A 21,397-nucleotide genomic window follows, 5' to 3' on the forward strand; every position below is an offset into this window, starting at 1 on the left:
TGGCAGTTGCAGTAATAGCTGCAAAATGAGACGCCAGAGACTGGGCAATATCTTTTGGAGTCATGTGGAGAGTACCATTCCACATTATAGCAGCCATAGGGCACCTCCCACCTCTCCCAGAAATCCTCCTGATGGTCTCCCATACAATGGAACTTCGTGTAGAACGATTAATGGTGTTAAGGAACTGCTGCCACGACCTCTTCTTGCTCTCTCGTATAATCTGACGACACTTTGCCCTCGCCACCCAAAAAGCTGCAAGGTTCTCTACAGTTGGCCGGCATTTGAACCTACGCAGAGCTGCCCGCCTAGCCCTGATTGCACAGCGGCATTCGTCGCTCCACCAAGGGACAGGCTGCCGCTTTGGTTGTCCTGTGGACTGTAGGATGGACGCTTCACTGGCGCGGTGGATCTCTTCAGTAATATGATCCACCCATTCCTGGACATTGACCCGATGTTCAAACTGGGCGAGTTGACTATACAGTGCCCAGTTGGCTCTACCGAGCACCCATCGAGGTGGTTTCCTTTCTGGTTCCACTGCATGTGGCAGGTGAATCCGGATGGGGAAGTGATCGCTGCCATGTAAGTCATCAACCACTTCCCATGCAGCAGTGTGGGCGATGGCTGGAGAGCAAAGCGATAGATCAATGGCAGAGAACGACCCAGTTGCAATGCAAAAGTGCGTGCTTTGACCTGTATTTAGCAAATGGGCACTGGTAGACAGAAGAATCCTCTCAATTGCTCTACCCCTGGGGCAAGTACTCACAGAGCCCCAAAGCATATTGTGTGCATTAAAATCACCACATAGGATGAAGGGGTGGGGGAGCTGTGTAAGAAGATCACTGACAGCCTCCTCGTCAAGCACATCTTGTGGGGGCAGGTAAAGCGAACATACTGTTAGCATATGGCGCACATGTACTAATATTGCAACTGCCTGTAAATCCGTCGTGAGGGAGAGAGGCGAGGAGTGGTAGTCGGTGTTGACGACGATACCTACTCCTCCTCGAGCTCTCTGTCCACTCAGGTCATCCTTTTTGTGGAGGACATAACCACGTAGCTCTGGGGTGTATGTTTCACTGAAATTTGTCTCTTGCAGACATACACACATAGGTCTATCCTGAATCAATAGACGTAGTTCCTCCACATGTGTCCTGAACCCTTGCAGGATCCATTGTAGTATGGGAGCCATCACGGTGGTTGTATTTTCTGCCTCTCTTTCCGCCGAGGTGGGGAGACTGCAGCGGGTGGAGGCTCAGTCTTGGGGCGAGATGATTGCCCCATATTCTCAGACTCCATCAGCTCTGGGGAAGAGTCTGATGAAGCATCTAGCGGGACCACATTAACATGATCCGAGGGTTTACCAGCCAATTTAATCTGTTGGTGCTGCTTCACATGTGCTTTCCTTTGTTTAGAGGGCTTTGCTGGAACCGGCGCTGGGGCGTTTATGACCATACTGGGCTTTGGAACAGCCTCAGCAGTCGGAGATGCCTGGGGCTCTTCAATGTGAGCTACTGTACCTTTCTCTGCTGTTCTAGGAGGGGCTACAGGCTCTGATACAGTTGCTGCCTTGCAAGTGCACTGACATGTGCACGTGTTCGTGCCAGCACCAACAACCTCCGTCTGTGTAGATGCATCGACCTTCAGAGGCGGCTTCTGAACAATGGAAGCAAAGGACGTAACGAATGTGGGGGGCTGCATGGCCTTAAAGATCTTTTTGGCTTCACTGTAGGGGATACGCTTAGTTGTTTTTATTTCTTGTATTTTACGTTCCTCTAGGAAGATTCTACAGTCCCTACTCCAAACAGGGTGGCTTTCAGAACAGTTTATACATCTGACAGGCGACGAACAGTCAATTCCGTCATGGGCAGCCTTACTACAGTTGCCACACATCACTTCTTCCTTACATCCTAGAGTTGTATGCCCAAAACGCTGGCACTTAAAACAGCGCATTGGGTTTGGGACATAAGACCAGACGTTTAGTCGAAGAAATCCTGCCTTGACGTGTTCTGGGAGTTTGGGGGTATTGAAAGTAAGAATGAAGGAGTCTGATTTCACCAGGTTCCCATCCACCCTTTTCATGATGTTCTGAATGTCAACAATTCCCTCCTGAGCCCACCCACTCTTTAATTCTTCTACAGGAATGTCCGCGAGATCCCTACAGGTAACAACACCCTTACTGGAGTTCAGGGTGCTGTGAAGCTCTGTATCGATAGTGTATTCCCCCAAGCTTTTAGCTGTTTGAATGTTAACTGCTTGCTGAGCAGTTGATGTTTCAACAAGCAGTGTCCCATTCCGTAAACGCTTCACTGATTTTAAAGTTCCAGCTATTCCTTCTAGACCCTTTTGGATATAGAATGGCAAAACCTTTTCAAAGAAACCCTCTTTCCTTTTTATAATTAAAAACACATTCTGGTTTTCAGTATGTGCTCTGTTACTCTGAACTGCTGTACGTTTGCTGACGCCGGAGTCAGGAGGACTGGCTAACCTAGCCCTCTTGTTGGATTGGGCGGTAGTGCCTACCAGCGGTCCACACATAGCCAGCAAAAAATTAGGAGGAGGAAAAGAGGAAGAATTCGTTGTCTTCATGGTCGTCCCACGAGCAGCTAGGGAAACTTACGTCCATCCAGACAGAGCCCCGCATGCCTGGATAAGCCTTGTACAACTGAGGTGGGGCAGGTTCCCCAGAGGTTGCCCGCTAGCGACTGTTCCACCTCAACAGCCATGCATCTTATCGGCGCGCAGCACACCTTAAGATTGAAGGTTTTTTTTATATATGTATGTGGCGTCCTCGCGATCCAGGCAACCAAGCCAAGATCCCCGGTCCCTAAGACACACAACGTTCCACCGTTGCGCCAAACGGTGGTCGCTGAAGCATGCCCAGAGCTTACGGTATCAGCAGACTGGCGGCACACACCAGTCCACAGCTCGAGGACCCCGGGTTCTCCAAGCCTGTACCCAGCAAACGAATGCTGAGCCCCCTGAGGGATCTAACCCCCAGTCCACATTTTCCAACTACACTGATGCTCATAAATTAAGGATAATGGTGATACATGGTGAAACAACGCTCAGTATGCATCAGTATGTATGCCTTTTCAGGGGTGCAGTGGGTCCCATCTTCCTCCTGATGGATAACAACGCACGTCCCCACCGAGCTGCCATCGTGGAGGAGTACCTTAAAACAGAAGATATCAGGCAAATGGAGTAGCCTGCCTGTTCTCCAGACCTAAACCCCATCGAGCATGTCTAGGATGCTCTCTGTTGATGTATCGCTGCACATCTTCAAACCCCTAGGACACTTCAGGAACTCCGACAGGCACTGGTGCAAGAATGGGAGGCTGTACCCCAGCAGCTGCTCGACCACCTGATCCAGAGTATGCCAACTAGTTGTGCGGCCTGTGTACGTGTGCACGGTAATCATATCCCATACTGATGTTGGGGTAAATGGGCAGGAAACAGTGGCGTTTAGTAGCACACGTATTTCGGGACAGTTTTCTCAACTTATCACCAACACCGTGGACTTACAAATCTGCGTCGTGTGTGTTCCCTATGTGCCTATGCTATTAGTGCCAGTATTGTGTAGTGCCACATTGTGTGGCATTACATTCTGCAATTATCCTTAATTTACTAGCATGAGTGTATATTTTTCCTTCTCTTCCTTTTCCTACCATCAAATTCCAGTCCTGAATCACAATTAAATTTTCATCCCAATAACAATCACTTTTATCTCATTACATATTCTTTCAATTTCTTCATCACCTGCAGGGCTACTAAACATACAAAATTGTACTAATATGGGGGGTATTGTAGGGATGGAACAAGAGACCAGTTTAACATCCAATTGGCCAGGTAATTTTTTTTCGTTCAATCAGCTTTTTTCAGTCAAATGAAACAGCTGAATGAAACTAGTCATTGTGGGCATGTCATCTATATAAATGTTTTCATGCACTCTCCGAGTTTGAATGATTTCACTCAATGTGAGGCAACCAAGTGCACAAGTCTCTGACTGCTACGTCACTTATATGAATGTTTTCACTCAGTCTCCATGTTTGATTGATTTCACTTACGTGCTTTATCAGCCTCTTCGGTTATACATGTACCACAACCTTTCTAAGAGACAAATAACATATCTTATTTCCAGGAGAGGTGAATAAAGAGTATATTTCTAAACATTGGCATGTTTTCAAAATTAATTTATTTCTTTATTAATTTCAATACAACTTTTTTGTAATTACGCCAGTGGTTGGTTTAAAAGGTTAACAACTTGTGCTACATTATAAGTTTATGTTTAAATGAATGAATAATTAATTTTTTGTTTAAATTTACCAAAGCTCCATCTCTCTCTTCCTGCTACTTTGCACCATCACTCTTAATGCTCTTTTGGTAAATGCTGAGGTGACATGAACAGAATTCATATAAGACAAATTTTTTGGTGCTGTTGTGTAATATAAGAGTCCAGGGGAGCAGGCACACCTGAAGCGGACCAAAATATCCTTACATTAGTGGCAGTAACACCACCATTTACGTTCCACATGGGCACTTGAACTCGACACCAGTGACTCAATAACGTTGATAAAGCAGAAAGACAGGGGATCAGCAGGCCAGTTATTACACCTCCAAGCTACAGGCTTGTTGTGATGTACATGGTTGGAAATGGTTCTTCACCAAAACAAGCAGATGCCGGAGGACTATGCCAGGCACCGGAGTGACATGGTTCTGCAGGCACCCACCACACAACTTGGACTCCACCAATGGCGTACCCATAAGTGGTCTTAAGTCCACCACAGTGGACTTAGCAGTTTCTAGCTGGTGGGCTACCTCCAGGCTCATCCAGCTGCAGCCAATCTTCTGACTTGGGGAACAGCAGTTAGAGTCCAGGGCAGTGCAGCAGCTTCAGCACCTATACTTAGCTGGGCATACTGCTGCTGCACACCTCTGCTACCAAGAGCAGGCCCCAATATTGAGCACTGTCTTCTGCTACAAGAATCATGGCAAGTCTCTGTGCCTACCAGCATGTGCTGCCCTGCTGAGAGGGCATGTGCGCTTCAGACTCTGAGTATCAACATTCCTGCCTCACTGCTGTCATTAAGCGAGCCACTGGCCACCTGTTACATCAGCGGCACTGTGCTCCACTGCACAGCACTGCTATGAGAATTGTAGTTTTTCACTAATAAAATGTATGACTATTAATGATGTTTCCTTTAGCATCATCTGAATGTCAACCCACTGCCTCAACCTAACCCTGCCACCATATGGTCAGCCAAGCTCGGGGTTTCCACAGTGCAGGCAGCAATGATAATTTAACAAATGCTGGAACGAGTGAAAACTCCCACTCAGAACCAAATGCACTGAGGATCAGATTGTCTCTCACAGAGGTCCAGAGAGGAGGGAGGGGGTGAGAACATGACTGCAGACTGTTTAGAGCAAGGGCTTGAGAGAGTCTGAACTATGAAATTTGAAGTATTAATGTGTGAATGTTACTAGTACTCCTTCATGCCCGTGAAATTCTATACCTGATACATTTGAAAGGCTGCAAAATGTAACATGACTTGTGTGTGCGAGTATGATTTATTCACAGCTGGTAATGCAATTTTCTGCACAATATATTTACCTTACACATAAACAAATGGCTGATTTTTAATTGCTGGACATCATATCACAGCTTCCCAATAAAATGGAATGCAATCAGACGCTAAAATTTGGAAATGTCCCTTTTTTTGTCACGTGCTCGCAACGGACTTTTATGCTCAACTTCATACCATCAGAGACACATCAGCTTAAGTAGTTAGATGTTAACTGCATCTGGAAGAACTTGATCCACAGCAATATTTTAATCAGTTTTAAATGATGAAAAGACTGGTTCCGCTCTGGACAGCTCTCTAACACATAGTCCAATCGACAGAAAAATAACATACAAGTTTTACTTCAAAAGAAAGACTTAGTAATTCAACCAATATGCAAAACTACAACAAACTGAATCGACTCTTTTCATTTGGTTGCTCCTTTAATCTGTTTTCATTCAAAAGAAATGAATGAATAATAGTCCAAACTATATGTAAAGCTACAACTGACTGAATTGGTTGTTTTCAGAGACGTTTCACGCACAAAAAAAGATTAATTCAACCCATACATATAAATACAACTGCTTAAGTCAATTGTATTCCGACAATCAATTGCTTTCATTTGACTGTTCCCATCACTAGGGTATTGACTCAGTGTCTATCTTGGCTAAGATAATGCACTCCCTAAACTATTCTCTAACGAAGCAGTTTGAGGTGCGGCGGCTGCTACTTGGAGGTGAGAGCCACCTTCATGTTTTTCAGGAGGCATTCAGATCCCACCCGGAGTGCCCTGGGTTCGTACGGCTGGAACAGGTAGACAGGAGTGTATAGTGGATGGCTGCAGTCCAACAAATGGTGAGCATAACAATTATTTATTATTTCATTAGACTTGAGAAATATCATGGGCATGTCCTTATTCCACATGTGGCCTGACATCAGCCAATTTTCTCCCCACGTTGACACAGCAGAAATGGGGGACAGCCCTGCAGCGTACATACACAAATTGAAAGTGGCGTGCTTACTCAGAGAATGCCACCATGCCAATTGCAGAATAGGCAGCAGCAGTCACATCTCTCAGCTCCCCTTGCATTCAGGCAACAACTTTTAACATGATGACCGAGTGCCCCTATGATGCAGCAAATGGCAGTGAGGTTCAGAGTCAAACCCTGCCAACATGGAGCTGGGAGGATCCTTGTTCTTGCTTCAGAGTGTGAGGCAGTGGCAGGATCCCAGAAACACAGTCCGCTGGAGATGCAGAGGGCAGAGCTGCCAAGTGGCTAGGCAGTCATGTGGCAGTCTGCAGCTCACAGTCCGGCGGGGGGTGGCAACTGCATCATCGGTATAGTGTTGACTTCGTGGCAGTGACTGTCACAGTCTGGGCACCCTAACACAATCCAGCTGTTTCAATGATGACTGGTTGACCTAGGGGGGGGGAGTATAAATATGGCTGTCTAGTGGCCAACCCTGTGGAAGGGATACCACTGCTGCAGAGCAGCAGTGATTGGCAGCCTTTCTTCTCGATCATTAGTAGCATTCCGACACTGCTGTAGCATATCTGCAATGTAACACAACTCCAATGCCGGCATATAGGTAACAACGTGTAGGCGAGGGATACTGTGGCATTCATGTCTTACCAACATGCAAGCAGTCAATGCAGAGATGTGAATTATGATGAGGTAAATATCAAATCTGCCCGAACAGAACCAAGATGCTGTTATTTTTTTTTTTTTTTTTTTTTTTTTTTTTTTTTTTTTTGCTGCTGGAGGACAAACACCAGTAGACATCCACCGGAGCATGAAGAATGTTCATGGGGCAGCATGTCTGTCTAAAATCATTGTTGTGAAATGGTGCACCAAATTCCGTGCTGATCGCAATTTGACACAAAACAACAGTAAATGTGGGAGGCCAGTTTCATCCACAACAAACAAAATGTGGGCAGTTGATGATACAATTAGAGTGAATCAGCACATAACCATTTGCGTGCTAGCAAAGGATTTCAACATCAGCTTCAGCAGTGTGTAACACATTATCCAGTAGGAGTTACACTACTGTAAGGTCTGCAGCCAACAGATACCCCAGGCATTCAATGCTGGACAAAAAATTAAGTGGATGGCTGTTTGCCTGAAGGACCTGCTGCATTTCAGTGATGAATGCAACATGATCCTTGAGTGCACTGTTGCAGGTGATAAAAAGCTGAGCATTGATGATGCACTAGTGTCATCCATCATCGCACAAAGTTCAAGACCCAGCCATCTGCTAGAAAGGCAATGCTCACCCTGTTCTTTGATTGCCGAGGACCATTACTTATTGACTTCAAGGAACCCAGCATCTCCATCACTGGGGAACAATACAGCACAATGCTGGAGAAATTGTGGTGTGCAGTTACAGTGAAATATCCAGGGAAACTGCAACAGGAATGCTGCTGCTTCACACACACACATCCCTATATTACAAATGACGTAGCACAGAAGGTACACTAACTCAAATGTGAGTACCCATTGAATAGTCCTGATCTCTCCCCATGTGATTATCACACCTCTGATCCCATAAAAAAGGTCTTAATTGGGGCCAGAAAGTAAACGTTAAATTGTACTTAACGTTAGAAGAAAATTCAGCTCAAATGCTGGAAAACTGGCATGACAAGTGCATACAACTAACATTCATACGAAATATACAAACAAACACCATCCATACAGGCCCTGAAGGCCCAGCGGTACTGACTGGCCACTGTGTCATCTTAAGCTCTTAAGCGTTACCAGATGCTGTTACAGAGGAGCATGTGGTCAGCACACCTCTCTCCCAACCATCATCAGTTTTCATGAGCGGTGCCGCTACTCCTCAACCAAGTAGCTCCTCAACTGGCCTCACAAGGGCTGAGTGCACCCCACTTGTCCACACCACTCGGCATACCCCGATGGTGACCCGTTCAAGTGGTACACTTGGTTAACTTAGGTGACCTGACGAGAGCCAGTGTTACCACTGCGGCAAGGCTGTTGGCTTCATATGGAATATGCAACCATAAAATTGTGAGGAAACCACTTTAGACGGCTGATGTTGGCATTCAGTTTGCAAAAGAGGAAAGATTGGCAGTGCATTAACATCATGACAATATTGATGCATCAAATCTTAAACAAGTGCTCTTTCTAATGCATTATTTTAAAAAGTCAAACGATGACAAACCTGATGACACATTTTAATAACATACTTGTTCATTGAATTATAGATTACTTAAGATAATTACAATCCTAGCATTATTTATTGGTCATTATGCTTTCAGGTTGATATCTGAACATAAAAAACAGTCCGCCAGGAAATGCAGAATTAGGTACATACTTCGCAAACAAGAAACCAGGTGCCATAGGACTGTATCTGGTAGACAGAAAATAAGTATTTAATGTAAGTCACAATGAACTGCTTTTCTGCAAGAAATAAGGTCACATAATCCAGACATAAATTGTGACGCAAGTTCTTTTCACATGTAGAGTACAAGGTAGTGATCAAAACAGTGTAGTGCTGCAGGTAAACTTTTGGGGGATAAGGTCATGGTCAACGAAACACTTCTGTTCCTAACGGTTCATCCATAACTGCCCTGGATATCTTCAGAGACATTGTTCCTCCATTGCGTCTTGCCGACAAGACTCAACGGAGGAGCAATGCCTATGAAGATGTCCAGCACAGTTCTGGATGAAACGTTAGAAACAGAAGAGTTTCATGGACCTTACACCCCAAAAGGTTTACCAGCACCAATGTCATCTGGTCATGAAAGCCTTCCTTCTATTAAAACAGCATATATAAATTACATAACCAACTAAACAGGCAGTTCAGTGAAAATGGGAAAAAAATACATGGCTTAATGTCACATTCTCAAGCTTGACAATCTTTGTGACAACCCACACTTTGCAACATTAGAATAGTATTTGTGTTTGTTGTATCAACATTTATAGTTACCACGACATCAGCCTTATCCTTCTCAAAGAAACAATGCCTACATACCTTAACTGATATAGTGAAACTATGGAAAATATACATCTGCATGGGCATTAAATTCTTTTCCTCAAGAACACAAGCCCAGTGTCTTTAACCATTGTACCAGATTGCTAGTTGGCTTTTCTTTTTCCATGAGAAATCCACAGTTATTGTGAACTCATGTACACAAGAGACTATTGCTCATTGGTATCAGAAATATATTTCATAAAAATGTTCTGATGATTCTATGGCTCCCAAAGCCACATTTAAATGGCTTCAAAGATAGTACTGTATGTCCTATTCCCAATGTTCTTTACCAATGGAAGCTATGGATAATCATAGTGATTATTTATTTATTTGAATAACCCTCAGTTTTGTTCTTTGTGTTTAATTCCCAGATTCCCTCACCCTGCACCCTGTTAGAGTTTTGTTTCCTTGTGGGTACACTTACTTCCTTTTGCAGGCCCCCTGCCTTTTGTGTTGTTTCTCTAAACAGTATTCTGTTATCTATTATGGATATTCTAATTTCAGTATTTTTCATGTCTTTGTCAATTTCAGTGAACCATGCTGGTTTGGAGTTGTAGCTGTTTAATAAGTTGAAGCTCTGCTTGATAAGACAGTGAGTATCCATTCAGTACATATTTTCATAAAACTGTAGTCTTCTTTTTCTCATTACATCAGTTAGCTTTCCCATTTTTAAATACAGCTTTCTGTTTGATCTTATTGACAGCAAATCATCCAAGAACAGAGTACATAGCTGCATTGTATCCATGTCACAATAGATATTCAAAGTGGCCTCCATGGGATATAATGCACACATTCTCGCGTCACATTGTGGACTGACACACTTTTTGCATGTTCTGACCTCTCTCTAAATAGCGTCGCAGGCGTCATAAACAAGCTGTTGAAAGGTCTGCACATCAGGAACTGGTTCAGCATACACAATGCTTTTTGATGCCCCCAGAGGTAAAAGTCCAGGGGTTTAAGTCTGGTGATCTAGTGGCCATGTTACAGGACCTCTGCCTTCTATCCAACACCCAGGGAAGATGTTGAGGAGTCAGCAAACTGTAATGCAGAACTGATGTGGTGTTCCAGCATGCAAAAACCACATAACCTGTCGTATTGCCAAAGGCACTTTTTCAAGCAGTCCAGGCAGCGTATTGCACAGGAAGCCTGGTACATTCCTCCATCAAGGTGTTGTGGAATAATAACTGGTCTAATTATGATGGGATGCCTCACCCATTCCCTGAGGATTGTCTGTCATCCACAGATGATGATTATGCAGACTGATGATACCAGTTCTGGTAAAGGTTGTGTCATCTGTACAGAGAACTAGGAATGATGACAGAAATCCCACAATTGTGATGCTCTGGTGGAAAAACCATCGACAAAATCTTTGCCATAGAAGAAAATCCTTGCACTTGGTGAAGGTGATAGGAATAGAAACGGCCATCATGGACGATAAACATATCCGTGCTTTGGCTAACACCATGTAGGTGGGCCACTTGGCTGGAGCTCATACTAGGGATTGTCCCAATATCCTGTAGAACCAGTCCTCCAAATATGGTGTATGCACAGTCCACCACCTCCTTGCACATTCGTCTGTCTGAATGGACCCATGATCAAACAAATGCCCAAAAAGGGCTTGAAATGTTGTATGATGTGGTTGGTGCCTGTGAGGGTACTTGTTTTGGTACAGCCGTGCTTCGTCTCGACCGTTTCCATCTTCTTGGCCATACACAAACACCATGTTGGCTTGTTCCTGACATGAATACTGGACCATTCTGCTGCTTACAGTACACTGTGTCAATCACACAGCCTGCAACACACAAACACAAGGAACACGCAGTACATGGTCAGAGGAATGTTCATTCGTCAGTGCCATCTACCATAACAACGGTGCATTTCTGGACACATGTTTATACGACCTTTTTCCCTCCATTCCCAGTCAGGAATCCGTCCCTACATCTTGTGTGTGTTTTGTCATATGTAATGCCCTTCACATTCCATACACACTATTTTCTATAGCTATCTTTTCTTTCGTATTGCTTGTTACTTGTTATCCATTCTCCTACATATTTAAAACAGTTTGTTTTAGATATTGTGTTGTTATGAACTTTAAGGCATCATTGATACTTGTCAAGAAGTGTTTTTTCTTCTTTTTTTCCAAATGATATTTTAGTGCTATTTTATCTGCTTGTTTCTGTGGTTCTGTGATTTGTTCTTTGGAATTATCCAGTAAGTCAGTAATTAATGCCATGTCATCTGCAAAAGCTAGACAGTCTATGGTGATTTTATTGAGGTTTTTTCCTACTAGAATACTCTCAGAGATGGATTTTCTCCATTCTCTCACTACCTTCTCTAATGCGCATTTGAAAAGCAGAGATGATAAACAATCTTCCTTTATTACTCCTGATTTTATTTAAAAAGGTTTTGACTGTACCCTCATAAATTTTACTTTTGATGTGTTTCTTCAAGAGGGACATTCCTCTGTAATTATTAGGATCAGTTTTCTTTCCGTTTTTATATAGTGGATATATTAATGCTGACATCCATTCTGATAGTAAGATGTCTGTTGTCCAAACAACTCAACAACTATTGTACACTGTATTCTCCTGATGCTTTGTTATTTTTAAGTTGTTTTCTGATTGCTCTGATTTCCTCTATTGCTGGCGGCTCTATATCTTCTTATATTTGAACTGCATTATCAAAATGAAATTCTTCTTCTGGTGGATGGCTGCATAGTTCTTTTAAGTAGCCTACTAGTATTCTGCAGTTCTTTGTGTTATTATTTACAGTCCTCTGTGTTTTTGGATCTATAACCTACAAACTTGTTGGTGTGTACTTCTGTAATCTATTTTTGAATGTTTTAGAAAAGTCCATTGTGTTGTTCTGCTTGAAATATGACCCAACTGACATTAGTTGATCTTTTATTTGTACTCTGCGCTTCCTGAGACCTTTCGATGCACATTTCTTCATTTCTATAAAATTTTCCCTGTTCTTATCATTTTTATTTGTGTTTGAGATATTTCAAACTCATTGTCTCTTTATAAGTAACACATTACAATCATTCCACTGGGCATTGTTATTAGATGTTAAAAACGTTAAAGGGAAATTTTTACTAGTAGCCTTTGATCATTCTATATATGTTATTTTTCTTACCTATTTTGATAAATGATTCTCACATTTAAGTGCAATTTTTAATGACGGCTTTGTGTCCATTTGATTTACTGTAGGTTTTGAGTGCTCAGGAACATTAAGCACATAAAACTGAAGAAATGTTTACAGTATCTTCTTGCTAATGCACTAATGAAAATACTACAAACTCCTATAAAAAAAATTATACAGAAAAGAATTTTGATACACGCACCATTTCCTCATTGTATCAATCACATTGTTACTGCAATACATTGGGTCCTTAGTCAGTCATTTGCTTAACAATTCAGAAATATTTCACAATATGTTGTGCAAACAATATACAAAAAATTAGTGTTTGGCTGCAGAACAATGGTTTATTGTAGTGCCTGTAAGAAGAACTGTTACCCATTGAACATTTCCTGCAAATTTGCATCTAATAAAATTTATTTATTTATTTTACTAAATATTCAGTGTAATCATAACAGACATCAAATAAAATTAGTTGTTCCTCGCAAGTTGTTTCTAGGCAATGTCAATCTTGCTCAAGTCTTCAAGATGTAATGTAACAAATAGACATTTAACAATGGCTATTTTATGGAAATAAACAAGTATCAGAATACTACTGCAGACTACTCACTTTGAGCCATTTATGAAGCTACTTCTTGCAACATTTAGAGATCTCAAATTCTGCAACGTCCATTCTCCCAGGCAGCCAATAAGTTCATTCACTGTTACTTTCAAACTTACAGCTTCCAAACAAGATATTTTATGTGTTTTTAAAACACGTAAGCCTTTTGTTGATAAAGAACTTGCATTTTTAATTCTCACATGCCTGGAAGAAAAGATAATTAGTTTACAAACACTGGCCCAATTATGAAACATTTTGTCTACATAACGCAAACAGCATTTAGTGCACAGGTGGAGATGACAAGAGCAGAGCTATCTCTTAAAAAGCCTCCATAACTGGGTTTGCTGTTAATGGTGACAGTGAGTAGCTTATAACCAAACTGTCTTCTTATGTAAAATGGAATCACAAATTTCACAGTCAAATAATGCTGCAATAGGCCATCTGTTCAGCACAATGCATGCCTCTAAAATATTTACAATTTTTGCACTGGTACATTGGTAAGTAATGATTTTACATCAAAGCTACCACTGCACCTGTGAGTGAGATGGATCAGCTCTTCAAGAGCTTCACAAAATGCACCAAGTTTCAAACATGCGACTGGGTGTCACTCTTTTCAGCGCCATCAGTTTTATGGCCAGTAACAAGTTCACAAATTCATCCTGTCGCCACCACTGACTTTGCTGCAGAGATGTTGTATTCAGTAACATACAAAATCACAGTTTTCCCACAGACAGAAGTTCTATATCAAAAGGAAAGTTCACTTGAGAAAACTTTATAAGTACAAAGCAACAAATTGCCTGACCATCATTTACTTTCAGGGGCTGAAATTCTTAGTAAAGCTGATACACACACAAAAGAAAAAATACAAAAAACTTTCCTAACTTTCAGAACTACGAGTTCTTTCCTAAGCGATAAGATGTGGATAGGTTGGGGTGGTTACAATTATCAATGCAAATACTGATATTATATCACTACTCTCATTCCTATTCAGAAATTCAAGGTCATTCAACATTTTATCTTTTTCTTCTTCCTTACTCCTTCTAGCTACTGCATGCTGAAATACACTACCTCACCATACAGATTCATAACATATGAATGAACCACATGCTATCTCACTACAAGCAAAAGTTACGTGCTCTATCAGCACTTAGGAACAGCCTGCACCTAGTTCATTTACAATTTACCAGTAATTCCATATAATTAGGACTTAGGTGGTATTCTATGGCTAAGATAATCATACAAATGCAGTTTCTAATTAAGGAACTCAGAACATAGTGAGAAGAGTCATTTCCAAAATACTGATGGCAATAATGACATATGGAGTTCCAAGCTATACAAGAAAGCCTACCCATTAAGTCTCAGAGTTAACAGGATAAATTTGCCTAAATACCTAATAGCAAAATATCTAATGAATAAACTAAGACACCTAGTACCCCACACAGTGACTTTTTAAGATCTGTGCATGCCTTTGTGCTCATAAAGAGTCCATCAACTTAATGGCAACATTTCATGTGAAATTATTGTTTACCAATGTGACAGTGAAGGGCATGACTGAGTCATGCTGCTCAAGTTCCTGTTTGGAATTTACAAGAATTAACATATTATTCATCAATGGCTTTCTTATAGGATCTATTCCCAGAATGGCCCAGTTAGTAGTATCGAATTATTTATGAATAAAGAGACATTTCACCGAATGGCAAAAGGGTAGCATTGTTGACAGATACACAAGCAAACGGTACAGAGCTTTGCTTGCTAGCTTTCAGAATGAAATTCCTTTTTCAAGCTGTAGGAGAAACACACACACACACACACACACACACACACACACACACACACGCACACACATATATATATATATATATATATACATGCGCGCGCACCCCTGTCTCCCTATGTTGTGCTAATTTGACTGCCAGCTCTTTCCTGGCCCACGGTGAGTGTACTGGGGTGAGAAGGGGATGCAGGGCAGGGTGTGTGAGGGTTTGAGAGTGGCAGGAGGCAGGGAGTGGATTTGGGGGAAGCATCTAGCGGCTCGTGGGAGAGTGAGGAATTGTCTGTGGGATAGCTAGGGGTGCAGGTAGAGGGGACAGGTGGCAGACAGCTGAGCATGTGATTTCACAGACTAGGGAATGAGATGGCTGCACACAACAAGCTGACTTGTATTAAGTGGGGGTAACACACACACACACACACACACACACACACACACACACACACAAGCGCGCGCGCGCGCCAGGAGGTTACGGGAGCAAAAGATGTGTATGTAATAAGGGTAACTCTCATCTGTGCAGTTCAGAAAAGCTGTTGGTTGATCATGTTAGGACAGCAACCAGCCACAAATTTACTTTCAGTTCCTTTATTCAAAGGGAACCGTTACCGGTTTTGAATCGTTGTGATTCATCCTCAGACGGTTTACATGCTTTCTTTATGACATTTGGTGTGTTTTTACATATTACTTGTCGTGAAACGTCTGAGGATGAATCACAACGATTCGAAACCGGTAATGGTTTCCTTTGAATAAAGAAACTGAAAGTAAATTTGTGGCTGGTTGCTGTCCTAACACCATCAACATTTGTCTTCATACAACAGCCACGGTCTCCATCTCTATCTTGTTTTCGGCAACAGCTTGACAGTGGCCATTCCCTCTGGTTGACAGCTGGTTGGTTGTCATACCAATGCAAAATGCTGTGCAGTGGTTGCAGCTGAGCTGGTATATAACATGGCTGCTTTCACAGGTGGCCAAGCCTCTGATGGGGTAGGATAAGGCTGTGACGGGTCTGGAGTAGGAGGTGCTGGAAGGGTGGGTAGGGCAGGTCTTGCATCTGGGTTTTGCAGAAAGGGTATGATCTCTGTGGCAGGAGATTGGGGGTGGGAGTGGAATAAGGATGGACTAGGATGCTGTGGGGGTTGGGTGAGTGGCAGAACACCACTTTGGGAGGGAATGGAAGTATCTTGGGTAGGTGTCCCTCATTTCAGGGCATGGCCCTGGCAAAGCCCTGACAAATGACGTTGTTCAGTTGTTCCAGCCCTGGGTGCTATTGGGTGACAAGGAGGGTTCTTCTTTGTGGTTGGTTCTTGGGATGAATGTGAGAATTAGGTGTGTGTGGGGATATGACATGGGAGATCTGTTTGTGTATTAGGTCTGGGGGGGGGGGGGGGGTATTGCCTGTCTGTGAAGGACTTTGTGAGGCCTCCAGCATACTGGCAAAAGAGTTATCATCACTGCAGATACATCTGTCATGGGTGGCCAGGCTGGCAGTCAATTGAGCACAATGTAGGGAGACAGGGTGTGCGTGCATGCGTTTCTCCTACAGCTTGAGAAAGGACTTTAATTCTGAAAGCTAGAAATGCAAAGCTGTGTACCTTTCACTTGTGTATCTGCTCCTGCCTTTTGGTGAGTCGTCTGTCTATTCTTAAAAAATTTGTACTTCTCAACTAGAATTTTCCATATATTACTACTTAGTAGTATTTTAAACATGAATAATCATAGCCTGTATTGTTTATGTGTATGTCTCTCTAGCCCTCATGGTGATAAGTCCTGTATTTTAACACTGCAGCATCTTTTATAAGTATGAAAAGATTTCTTAGTTCTAAAAGAGACAGTTGTTTAATGGAGATTATGACTCTGATTAGCACAAATTTTAGACAGCAAAATGTATTTTACTTTTAGGTGGCAATAAACTACTTAACACTACAAGCAATATGTGTAGGCTGAACAACTTGTTGACTGACAACCTGTCTAGTAGTGTGGATGTTGTCAGCAGTTCTGTGCATGTATGGGATGTTCCCTCACAGGAAATGCTTATCTTCCTACCTAAGGCAGGCAATAGTGATAAGGATGAAAGACTGTAGAAAATTTTCGTTACCTCCTCCTACTTTTCAGCAGACAAAACTTCAAAATTATGGGATATTATAGACAGTATAACATGTTCATTCAAAGGGCAGGAACTGTCAAAATTTGATTTGATGGGATTTCTAGAGAAATTCAAATACATATTTGTTTGACTTGCTTGTCCAAAATTCTCAAACAAATACACCAGAATAGTACAAAAATACTGTGAGTCAACTCTTTTCCTATCCACTTTTTGTGTCAATGCAATATTGAGCTAGTACATATTGTTAGATCACAAGGACTCCTACACAATACCAGGCACTTACTCCATTGCTTCAGTCCTATTTAATATACAATATATACCACTGGGTGCACACAAAGACAGAAATGATAAAAAAATAAATATGTGAGGTAAGCTGTCAAATATATATAATTACTCACTCATAAACCCATGACTTACATATGAAGCATTTTTATATTGAAATTTTCTGAAATTAACCCTAGCAACACCAACGCATTTTCCACATCACGCATTACCATGGTATGGGGGAGGAGGAATACTTAACATCCACCCTAAAAAAATTAAGACATTCATTAAATGTTGTTGACTTACTCTAACAACATACATTTTAAGGTTGGGTCCAGAATCTGAAAATATCTTTTAGTACACACTTAGCAATATCAATGCACTTTTAATAATGGGTACTAACAATGGTTGGGTACTTTATGCCCACAACAATACGGAATAAATTCAAATTTCAGTAATTTTTGTTGACTTTCACTTACAACATACTTCTTAAAGAAATATTGATGTGTAAGTTAGGTCCTGAACCTGAAAATACTGAATCTGATGTTCACTGGAGAAAGGGGCATCTACTCCTAAGACTTAAATTTTTGTGTTAAATTTAACTGAAAATTTTAAAACATTTCTGGGTTCTAGTAGAAGAATTCATTTCAACAATAAACACTTTCCTTCAAAATTTTAAAGTGTAAAATAACTGATTAGATTAAAATTATTTTCAAGAGGGGGAGGGGGGGGGGGGCACAAAGGGAGAAAACTTTTTGTTAGATCAGGACTCTAACACAGATCTTTGCTTTTGTGAACAACACTCTCACCAACAGTTATCCTAACACATCTCACTGCCTATGTTCTGGTTTCAATCAATTTCATGCAAGAGTACCATAGAGACATATCATCATTTGACTGTTGCACAACTCCCTCACGGAGAACACAGAACTTGACATTAAGAAGCAATTGAAAGAGTTGAAAACAAATAAGTCACTAGGCCTGGATGGAATCCCCATCTGGTTTTATAGAGTGTCCTCACTGTCACTAGCTCCTTACTCAGCTTGCATTTGTCATGAATCTCTCACTAAGTGCAAGGCCCCAAGCAACTGAAAAAAACACAGGTGACTCCTGTATATAAGAATGGTAAAAGAATGGATCCACAAAATTACAGACCGATATCCTTTGCCCTTTTTTCCCATGATACCCTTCTTACCATGGATGAAGGATAACAAGCAGATTCCATATTCCTACATTTCTAGAAAGCATTTGACACTGCGTCACACAGCAGACTGTTAATGAAGATCCAAGCATACAAAATAGGCATCGAGATATAAGGCTTCAAGTGATAGAACCCGTTACATTACATGGGCGACGAGTGTTCATCTGAGACAAAGATATTGTCACGAGTGCTCCAGGGAGTGTGAGGGGACAGCTCTTGTTCTGTAAATACATTAGTGATCTGATGGATAGTGTGAGCAGCAATATGTGGCTGTTTACTGATGATGTTGTAGGGTTAGGGAAAGTGTCATTGTTGAGTGATTTGGAGGATACAGGATGAGGGAAATGTGATTTCTTTGTAGTGTCATGAGTGGCAGCTTGCTTTAAATGTAGAAAAACCTAAGGCAATGCTGATGAGCAGGGAAAATACATTTGCAATGTTTAAGTACAGTATTAGTGGTGGGTTACTTGACACAGTAATGTCGATCAAACATTTAGAGATAATGTTGCAAAATGATATGAGATGGAAAAAGCACATAAGACCAGTATTAGGCAAGGTGATTGGCCAGTTTCAGTTTATTGGGAGAATCCTAGGGAAGTGTAGCTCATCTATAAAGGAGACATTGTGTACAACATTAGTGCGACCCATTCTCAAGTCCTGCTTGAGTGTTTAGGTTCCACATCAGGTCGGATTAAAGGAAGATGTCAAAGCAATTCAGAAGTGTACTGCTAGATTTGTTACTGGTAGGTTTGACTGACACATGACTATTACAGAGATGCTTCTTGAACTTAAATAGGAATCCCTACAGGAAGACAACATTCTTATGACAAAATATAATTGAGAAAATTTAAAGAACCAGCATTTGCAGCTGACTGCAGATTGGTTCTACTGTCACTAATGTTCATTTTGTTTAAGAGTCACAGAGAGAAGATGAAAGAAATAAGGGTTCATTCAGAGGTTTATAAACAGCCATTATTTCCACACTCCATTTGCAAGTGGAACAGGAATGGGAACAGCTGGTACTGATAGAATGTTCCCTGTGGCATGCACCATACGGTGGTTTGCAGATTGTGTATGTAGCTGTAAATCTGTTCATATAGATTACCACAACTGAAATCAAGAGTGAGGAGTTCCATTCATGTTTCTAGGAGGGATTACACGTTTACTGTCACGCTTACAATGAGATCATTAGAGATGGAAGCCACGTTAAGAGAGAATGAGGTCTGCTCCATCCATTTTGAAGAAATCATCCCAACATTCACCTTAAACTATTTAAGGAAGCCACTGACGATATAATCTGGAGATCTAAACAGGCATCTGAACTGCAATCTTTCAAAATGATCTCCAGAATGAGTGTCCAGTGGCTTAACTGATGTGTCACCTAACTTTTTAACTTTGTAGGAAGAGACTACAAAGTTACATGGCTACTTTCAGTGAAAAAATTGAATAGGTGGTGTGATGATGTGATATTTTATACACTATAAATCTGCGTGACTCTCATTAAAGGTTAAGATTGTGAAACATGTTGCATACAAAAGATAAATCTACTATTTCTTGCAATAAAGGAGTTGAAAAAAGACTGTAGGTTCAATGTGTTGTCAGCAATGAGTTCATTTGAGACAGAAAACAAGCTGATTTGGAAAAGGATGGGCAAAGATGTCATCCATAGCCTTATGAAAGAAACCGTAGCAGCATTCACGTTATGATTTAAGAGATCCTGTACTTCTACAGAATATGAGTCCACTGAATCACTACACAGCTTCATTTAGTGAGGGAGTTTGAAGATCAGTTATTAACTTTCTTGTTCAGTGTTATGTACAACAATGCTGGAATGCAAAATCTTTAATGATTTACATAAGGAACAGTTTTTAGTAAGCAAACAATGTGGTGCAGGAGTAAAACTCAAGATTCAAATTCCCAAAGTAGTTTAGTTACTGTGATACATGGTTCAGTAAAGGAGTTTAAATTGTGAATTTATGAAATAAGCTGCTTTGTCCCTGGTGGCGGAAGGCACTACAAAACAAGCCCAGGCTTACATATCTTTCAAATGTAGCAAGATCTGAGACTCTCGACAATGAAAGGCATTGTTAAAGAAGAGAATGCATTATGAGTTAAATCAACATCCCAGTAGTCATACGAATGTAATACGTGAATTTCTTATCATCATCCACACATTCTAAACATTTTTACTCCCAATGCATTACATGCTACTTAAGACTAACTCAGAGTTTTCTTTAACGTGATGACTATGAGATTGTTCTTACCATCACAATTATTCAACATATACTGCTGGAAAAAGAAAATGCAACACCCTCAAGGACCGTGTTCAGTGACTTCAAGGTAATAGTATTGCATACTGACGAGTTGCAGTGTTAGTGATTAACTTTTCATGGTCGTCGGCTATCAGATGGTACTCAGGTGGCCTCTCCGTGTGCTCTCTGTTTTGACTTTGTAGGCAGTAACTGTGCTGAGTTTAGAGGTGAACAGTGTTTGCAGAATTTATTCTAAGGTACAACCATGTCCAATTGCATAGTATGTACTCTTGTTGAACAGCTTCAGCCACTCGAACAGGGTCTGTGGGAAGCTGGATGGATTTATCAAGAGAATGCTGAACGTTTTGGGCACAATATACCAGTAGTTCATCACTGCTTTCAAAAGTGGCCTGTGGTACATTCCCACAGCTGTAAACGCAGTTCTGGATGTCCAAGTAGTACAGATGCATGTCATGATCTATGTATGAATTGTGGGAACAGTAGTGGCCAACTGAACG

The 21,397-nt window shown here is 41.4% G+C and overlaps 1 protein-coding gene across 1 annotated transcript in view; it reads right to left on the minus strand.

Moving 5' to 3' along the window:
- Positions 1-21,397, minus strand: part of LOC126298194 (protein zyg-11 homolog B-like) — a 224,423-nt gene that overhangs the window by 106,316 nt on the left and 96,710 nt on the right. The window contains exon 3 of the mRNA XM_049989502.1: positions 13,297-13,491. Within this exon, the coding sequence (XP_049845459.1) occupies positions 13,297-13,491 (195 nt within the window). The remainder of the gene's footprint in view (positions 1-13,296; positions 13,492-21,397) is intronic.

This window comes from Schistocerca gregaria, chromosome X, assembly GCF_023897955.1.
Source record: "Schistocerca gregaria isolate iqSchGreg1 chromosome X, iqSchGreg1.2, whole genome shotgun sequence".
Classification (NCBI taxonomy): Eukaryota; Metazoa; Arthropoda; class Insecta; order Orthoptera; family Acrididae; genus Schistocerca; species Schistocerca gregaria.